At 37.8% G+C, this 9,158-nt stretch overlaps 1 protein-coding gene across 1 annotated transcript in view; it reads right to left on the minus strand.

The window, feature by feature from the left end:
• Positions 1 to 9,158, minus strand: part of CDS1 (CDP-diacylglycerol synthase 1) — an 86,955-nt gene that overhangs the window by 47,853 nt on the left and 29,944 nt on the right. The window contains exon 2 of the mRNA XM_004389707.1: positions 4,707 to 4,834. Within this exon, the coding sequence (XP_004389764.1) occupies positions 4,707 to 4,834 (128 nt within the window). The remainder of the gene's footprint in view (positions 1 to 4,706; positions 4,835 to 9,158) is intronic.

Here is a 9,158-nt window from a genome sequence, read left to right on the forward strand (position 1 = left end):
AAAAAAAAAAAAAAAAAAGAGTGGGAGAAAAATGTAGAACAAAATTCAAATTCATAAAAAGACCAAACTTTCTGGTCTGACAGAGACTGGAGGAACCCCTAAAACTATAGCCCTAAGACACTCTTCTAAGCTGGAAGTGAAGCCACTCCCAGAGGCCACCTTTCAGCCAAGTAATAGATTGGTGTATAAAATAAACAACAGCACCTATGAGGAATGTGCTCCTTAAAACAATCAACTGTATGAAACCAAAAGGGCAACATTTGCCCAAGAGCAAAGATGAGAAGGCAGGGAGGGCAGGGAAACCTGAAGAATGGCAACAGGGAACCAGGGTGAAAATGAGGAGAGTGCTGATGCATTGTGGGAACTGCAACCAATGTCCCAGAACCATTTGTATATAAATTATTGAATGGGAAGTTAATTTGGTGTGTAACTTTCACCTAAAGCACAATAAAATGTTCACAAAAAGGCAAGTAAATCACTTAAAACAAGACAAAACAAAAATGCTATAGCTGAAAGCTTCCATTTAGTTTTAGAGACATAACTATTCGTTTATTAATGAATGGACTAAGAAATGGGGCTAGATCACTGAGCTGGTCAGAGTAAATAAAGAACTATCACCCAGGCTCCTGATAATAATCCTGTGCTGTTTGCAAGATATCCTGATCCTCAGACTCTGAGACTCATAACTGATATTCAGACTCTGAGAATTTTCAAGGGTCTTTTCTAGGGAAGAACACATAAATGTCGGCAATCACTCCTCAGGTGGGTGTTGCCAATGTCCAGGTACCTCTGATGTTAGATGCCTGGCTTTGAGCTTCAGAAAACAGTGGCTGCTGAGAACCAGAGGTTTTAAACAAGGAATCTACTCTCTTCACTATCGCCCAGAAACTCCATTCAAAAACCCCAAATCTGGGCCCTTAAGGGACATAATCCTTCTGGCTTTCTTTGATTAAATAAATATTTTCCCTTTCAGAAAAATTTCCCTTCCCCAGTACAATCAAGGCCTTAATTCCACTCTTAATTTAAATGACTCGCCTCAAATCCTCCAAGAATATCAAACACAAAGTTAGGCACATAAAAGATTAACACATAAATATAAACGTATATACTCATTGATACTGTAATGTAAAATCTTTCAGAGGAGATGCACTGAATTCAAAACAGAGCATGAGATGGGATTTTTTTTTTTTTTTTAAACTCAAAACCAGAGGACAGATCTGGCTTTGAACTAAAAAATTCTCAGTTTCCTTTACCATGATACAATGACCACATTAGGGAAAGCCTTAATTTGGGGTCCAAATCATCACACCAAAGCTCCACTCCATGGACTGTTTTGTATTTTGGATAAAGGATCTCAGAACCAGTAGAAGAGAATTTTATTCCTAATGTCCCCAGGACCATATAAACTAGAAATGAGATTGTAAGTCTAAAATAAATCATTTACTTTAAAAGTAATTACCTTTAGTGGTTACATACTTATTGTTCAAATCAGTTGTACGTTGCACATGTCTTCTTGTTATTACAATTACTAAGTGTGTGTGTTTTAAGTATTGAGAAGAATGTTCTAAAATTATTTTCCTCGAGGCACAGGCATCATAAATCATCACGAACTTCGTAGGATAGTTCACCTGAATTGGGTGCCAAATTAGGACCCAGAGGCACTCCTCAAGAATAAATAGGAACTTAGAGGGCCAAGTGGCAGAGACAGGAGTTGCAGGGAAGTCCACCTACCAGCCTTTGGAGGAAGTGGACAGGAAGGGTGCAGGTTCCCAGAGAGAAGGAACATACAATTATGAAGTATATGAGCATCAGTGAGACTAAGCCCGGATGTTTCCAGGGTTTCTAGGTCCCTGGGTAGTGCAAACAATTGGTGCTTGACTACTAACCGAAAGATTGGCAGTTCAAACCCAACCAGCGGTGCCACAGAAGAAAGGCCTAGCAATCTACTTCTCTAAGACTAAAGCCATTAAAAACCCTATGGAATTTAATACTTGTACTCTGAAACACATGTGGTCACCATGAGTCAGAATCGACTCAACAGCCACAGGTTTTGTCAACCTTTGCACTAGTAACATATTTGTGACCAAATAATTCTTTGTTGTGGGGGGCTGTTCTATGATGTTCAGCAACATCCCTGGCCTCTACCCATTAGATGCCAGTAGTTCCCCCATCTTGTGTGACAACCTAAAAAGTCTCCAGACATTGCCATATGTCCGTTTTTGGGGGTTGGGGGTAGGTAATTATCCCTGCACAAGAACCACTAACCTAGACTCATGGCTGAAGAACAGCTTCACTAAAGGGCTGAGCTACAATTAACTGGCTGATGAACATTCCTACAGAACCACACACAGGTCAAGAAGAAGTGGATTGGGGCAGACAACTTGCCAAATGACTGTAGACCTTTCAGGCTCTCCTCAATTGTAATAGCTACTGCTTTTGGGGGGTATTATATATTAAAGCCTTGAAAATGAGCATTAACCTTCCCCAAGCAATTTTACTTTTAGGATTGTATCCTTAGGAAATAATGATGGATGCTAAAGCAATTAAGCTACAAAGAAAAATGTTTAATGCTGAGTTGTTTCTAATAGTGAAAATTTATAAACAATCTAAATGCCCAGAAATAGATGGCTAGTCCAGTAAACTGATCTATAGACCCACAATGGGATACATTATACAGTTATTAAAAATGTTCCTGAGGTATATTTAAGGACAAGAAAAGTTGTTCCTAATATACCATGGAATGAAAGTAGCAAGACAGACAACAGTACGATTCCATTTTTACTATTTTACGTTTTATATTATATTTGTACAAGAAAAAAGCTTCAAAGAGTAAACACCAAAATATTTTAAATATCTTCGTCTTCGTGGGAGGATGATAGAGGTTTTCCCCTATACAGTTCATGTAAATTTCTTATGCAATCAGTATTTTTAATCCTATGCTTCTACAACCTAAAAGTCTTTGCAAAGGAGCATATTTCTGATAAGAGGCTAGCATATATAAGGTATAGATTTTGAAACATTCATGTCATCTTTTCAGAAAAGTTTCCTGAGAGGATTGAAACTGGCCATATATTATCTATTGCTCATTTCTGAAAAATACAATTCTCTTGTAAATAGCATATAGGGTAAGAACAGAGGCATTGAAGCCATGGTGCCTAGGTTCAGAATGTGTCTTCGTCACTTACTAGCCACACGACCCTTAACATATAACATCTTTGTGCCTCAGTTTCCTCATTTATGAAATACGGATATAACTGTACCTGTGTCATAGGGCTGCTGCAGAATTAGTCAATGTGTGTAAAATACTTCCGAGTAGTGCCTGGTACATAGCATAATCTCAATAAGTACTAGCTGCTATTATTAGCTGGCACCCTGGTGGCGCAGTGGTTAAGAGCTCAGCTAGTAACCAAAAAGTCAGCAGTTTGAATCCCCCAGCTGCTCCCTGGAAACCCTACGGGGCAGTTCTACTCTGTCCTATAGGGTCGCTATGAGTCAGAATCAACTTGATGGCAACAGGTTTTGGGTTACTACTTTCTACTGTTACTTTTGTTCGGAAAAAAAAATCTTCTAATGAAGATCTTACTATGAATGACACATAGGAATCCACATCATCCTTACATAATATTAACTACAAAAAATTTCAGGTCTGAGCTAGACATTTACTGATGAGATTTTTTAGCAAAGGCATATCTGTGACCTAGGTAAACAAAACAACTGGGAACAAGAACTATTAAAATAATAATAATACTTTAAATAATGGACAGCGAAGTTTGTTCTATTGGTTAAAGAGAAATGAAAGCTTTGCTTTGAACTAATTCATTCTAATATTGACATCCTCTAGAAATTTTAAAACATTTACAAGCTATGACTAAAGTTTTTCAAACTACTATTTGTGACCCATATTATAGAGCATTTTCTGTATAAAAACATAGAATAGCATCAAACAGAAATGAACTCAAATGGCATCACCCACAATAAGGGCAAGGATTGCTTCCTAAGTTTTTCTGCAGCAGTTACAATATACATCCGTGTGCCTCCTGGGTGTTGCGTAAAATGCATTTCTTACTGTGAGTCAGTCAAAAAAGTTTGGAAAACACCGTTCTATACCAGTGTTTAAGATTTCACATATTAATCTGGATAAATGCTTAGTTTTATTTTGCTTTTATAGACTTTACTAATGCATACAATTGTGGGCAAAATAAAATTGGCTGAAAGTTGATGGTGTTAAACATTTAAAAATATAGCCCAAATACAGAAGTTAATATATGAAATGGTAAAGGGTGATGGCATTTCAAAGAAAAACAATTGTATATTTCTGCCTGGCATTTGAAAAACAGGAAACATGAATATGGAATTTTCTTTATTAGATGTTCCAATACCAGAAAATGCAACTTGAACTGGTAAATACATCTTCTGGCTTCAGAATCTGACAGATCAGGGCAAGAATCCCAGCTCTGCATCTAACTAGCTAGGTAACCTTCAACAGTTAGCCGCTCTGATTTGCTTTTCTCATACTTTACAAGGTCTTAAGAATTAAATGAAAAGGAAGTACTAAGTACAATGCCTCACATATTAGGTATTCCAAAAGTATACACCTTCTCTGTCATAGCTCCAAAGTTTACAAAAAGTCAAATTTATCACATGGAAGAGGATAATCTCACAGTTTATCTTGTCCCCCAACTACACTCATCTTCATCCAATCATACCTTGAAGATAAACCAGATAGGGCTTTCTTGAGGATCTCAGGGGTTCTATCCATGGATGGTGGAATTTCTGGAATATCAGAATCTGTTCTGGAATCCAAATCTCCATATCTGTCATCAATATCTGTTTCCTAAAATTAAAAAAAGGAAAATCATTTTGCAAAATAGAAAAAAAAAAAAGCACATGCTTGCCAAAGCACTTATTTATTGTTAAGTGTGTCAAACTTTAGTTACATAACCTGTAACAAAGAAACTACGACACCCTCTCCTCCCTTATTGACATGGTTAGGTTCCAAAGACCAGGTCATTATGTAAGATCAGTGTTATGCAAAAATGGAGGATGACAACATCAAATCACAAAATAGAGGATGACTACATCATTACATAACTGCCAAACCACTAAGAATCATGGCCTAGACAAGTTAACACGTAACTTTAACCATCAAAGCCAGCACTACTCTCACCTCACACCTCAGCGTTCATTACTGCCAGACATATGTCATTAATGTGCAAAATAGCCAGATAGTAGATTTTTTACTATTGTCGTAAATACGAAATGTCAGATAACGAGATAGTTGATAAGTGAGGAAAAGGTGTATAGCTTACCTTGACTATCCAAGCACTGTTGTATTTCCTTGTTTGGAAAGTTGGATTATCTTTGTTAAGATCTATTAATATAAAGAACTGATTTAAATGAAAGAAACTCTTTTATTTTCTAAATTAGAAACTTATCACAAGCTAAGAATCTAATATTTATTGTTTTCCTATTTAACTGGAAGGACATGGTGTTAATTCCATTTAGATTTTATCAGCTGTTCAGTCTCTCTCTCTCTTTTCATTTGATGAAATCAGAGCACTAACAAGAAGAGTAATATCTTACGGTAGCAGAGTATTTTATATATTTTTAAGCAATTTAACCATCATCATTTTTATTAGATCTTCAAAAGACAATTCCAATGAAGCAGGTCAAATAGTCATTATCATCTCTGTTTTAAACCATTTGCCTTCAAGTCAACTCCAACTCATGGTGACCTCATGTGTGTCGGAGTAGAAATGTGGTCCACAGGGTTTTCAGTGGCTGATTTTTTGGAAGTACATTGCCAGGGCTTTTTTCAGAGGTGCCTTTGAGTGGACTTGAACTGCCAACTTTTCAGCTAGCAGTCAAACACTCCATTTGTAAAACTCAAGGACTCCATCTCTATTTTACTGATAGATAAACTATGATCAAAAGCATTTGTTTTGATGGTGAAATTTTTTAAAAAGTCATAAAAAATCCAAACTGACTTCCAAATGCATGTGCATAGGAGTTGCGCGTATGTGGGAGTGAGGGCGAAGGTGGGGGTAGGGGTGGACAGGGAGAAACAAGCACAGGGTGGGAAGCTCTGGACTTTTAGACAAAGTTACTGTAGAACTTATGGGGATAAGGTGGCCAAGGTAATTTTAAGAACCGAGGTGTCTAATGTTCCGTTTTCAAGTTGTTTGTTCTGTTGTAATGTAACTATTTTCTCCCTTAAAAATGGAGAAGTACAATTTATAAATGTAACTATTTTCTCCATTTATAAATTTATAAATAAAGAAAATACTAAAGTTGTCAAGGATTTCATTTTACTTGGATCCACAATCAATGCCCATGGAAGCAGCAGTCAAGAAATCAAAGGACATATTGCATTGGGCAAATCTGCTGCAAAAGGCTTCTTTAAAGTGCTGAAAAGCAAAGATATCACTTTGAATACTAAGGTGCGCCTGACCTAAGCCGTGAAATTTTCAATCACCTCATATGCATCGAAGAATACTGAATATACCATGGACTGCCAGAAGAACGAACAGTCTGTTTTGGAAGAAATACAACCAGAATGCCCATTAGAAGCAAGGATGGCGAGACTTCATCTCATGTACTTTGGACATGCTATCAGGAGGGACCACTCCCTGGAGAAGGACATCATGCTTGGTAAGGTAGAGGGTGAAGAGAAAACAGAAGACCCTCAAGGAGATTAAGTGACACACTGGATGCAACAATGGGCTCAAACATAGTAATGACTGTGAGGATGGCACAGGACCAGGCAGTGTTTCGTTCTATTGTACATACGGTCATTGTGAGTCGGAACTGACTCCATGGCACCTAACAACAACAACAACAACAATGTAACTATCTCCGTTCCTACACTCTTACCACACCTACACCACCCTCCTTCCCTGGCACCCTTCAGTAAAGGATGCTACACATACAAATGCCTTGGGGGAGTGGTTTACAGTGGGGGATTTGGGGCAAGGGGGCTGAATCAGAATTAAAGGGAAAAGAACATTCACAGGACGTGAATACAAGCAGATGGAGCATTGAGCTGATCTTTGGACCATAAATGACCCTAGGAATGAAAGCATCTGGGTATTCAGAAAGTTCAGCAATCTCAAACCAAACTCAGCCCTCATTAACGCCAACATTTTGGCAAATTTCATTTACCCTTTTAGTTGTTTCTTCATCCATAAAATGAAGCATTTAATCTTACCAAGAACTTGGTAAATGCAAAGCTATTATCATTATTATTGAATCGGGTCTTTCAATGCCTCTTAAGTGGCTTACCAAATAAAATTTTAAGCCTTAGGGAGTATTTTCAGTTTTTATAAAGCAGCAATAAGCTTCAGTTTACTAACTATAACTTTTTTATTAAACAATTATGAAATTAAATATGTCACTATTCCAAAAATTACAAATGAAACAGACATTCCAAATGTCCACTGCGACATCAGGAGTCAGTGGGCTCTGAAGCAGCTTCAATAGAGTGATGCTGCCTAATAAATGACCTGGGAGATCACCCCTCAGGGAACATCAGGGCACCAGCTGTCAGTCTGACATGACCAGCAGGTCTTCGGCAGATAGAACAATGTAACACATGACCTTTCCTCTTTTCCCTGCCACTCTTTTTTCCCTTTCGATAACCCAGAGTGTTGGGAGTAGAGTTGGTGACTATTGGAAGCGGCTCCGTAAGACAACATCCCCATGTCACAGAAAGAGGTCGAGGCTGGAAAGCAAAGTTACCAGTTCTCATTTCACCTCAGCTGCTAACAAGCAGTGTGACAAAGGGCAAATCACTTAACCCTGAGGAACCTCAGGCTTCAGTTTCCTCCTTTAGAAAATAAAAGCACTGAAATAGAATTCAAATTGTGCTTCTCAAAACATTAAAGCTTTCTGCAAAGCCCTTCAAGGTCCACTAGGCCCTCCCCATCCCATCCTCAACAAAGCTGTCCTGCTTTTATTTGTAATATGTATGCGTCTGATTTCTATTTTATATACCTCACAGACACTCGGAAATTTAAAAAAACAAAAATAAACTTAAATTTAACTACGCTTCTTAAGTTTCAATCTAATAATTAAAGAATAAAAGACAATTCCTAAATAGTGGCATTTTACAGCAATGTTATTAATTCCTCAACAACTGGAATTAGTAACAGGGACCCCTGTTATTCTGTAGTTCACGTATAGACACTTAGTTACAAAGATGCCAAAGTTAAAAAGGGAAACAAGCATGTGATTTGGAGAGCAGGGGAAAGAAGAAAGTAGTACTTTAATGATTAAATAAAGCCATGAGACACTGTACACGTTGAATGAAGGCATTTAAAAAATTTTAAGAAAACTAAATTAAGAGCTTCTCCTTTTCAAGCCCATATCTTAAGGATGATCTTCAACTTTCAATCTTAGGCCCCATGTTCTCCCACCACTCACCAGGTGACATCATGTACCCTTGTAGCTTGCCTTTCCATTTCCCTGTACAATGATGAGAGTCCCTGGGTGGCACAAACGGTTAAGCACTTAGCTTCTAACCAAAAGGCTGGTGGTTCAAATCTCCCCAGAGGTGCCTCAGAAGAAAGGCCTGGCAATCTACTTCCAAAAAATCAGCCATTAAAAACCTATGGAGAAACAGAATTTCAAATTCTCATGGACTCTAGACCTTCTGGAGCCATGGGGCATGGATGAAACCCTGAAACTACTGCCCTGAGATAATCTTTAAACCTTAAACCAAAACCATCCCCTGAAGTCTTCTTAAAACCGAACAATACTTTAGATTAACTAGTAAAAAAGGTCGGCCTTTAGCATTATGCTCTTTTTTTTTTTTAACAGTAGTACACATGTTGTTTTATGACATTGGTTAACAACCCCACAACATGTCAACCCTCTAACTTCTCAACCTTTTTTTTTGTGTGTGTGTGGTGAAAATACACATAGCCAAAGATACACCATTTCAAAAATTTCTACATGCACAGTTCAGAGGCATTGACTACGCTCTTCAAATTGTGCTGTTATTCTCATTTAAGATGAAGGCTTACAGAACAAAATAGTTTCTCATTTAACAGTTACTATACATGTTGCCCTATGACAATGGTTAATAATCTCACAACACATCAACAATATCCTTACTCAACCTTGGGTTCCCTATCACCAGCTTCCTTGTCCCCTTCTGC

Source organism: Trichechus manatus, unplaced genomic scaffold (assembly GCF_000243295.1).
Source record: "Trichechus manatus latirostris isolate Lorelei unplaced genomic scaffold, TriManLat1.0 scaffold00257, whole genome shotgun sequence".
Taxonomy (NCBI): domain Eukaryota; kingdom Metazoa; phylum Chordata; class Mammalia; order Sirenia; family Trichechidae; genus Trichechus; species Trichechus manatus.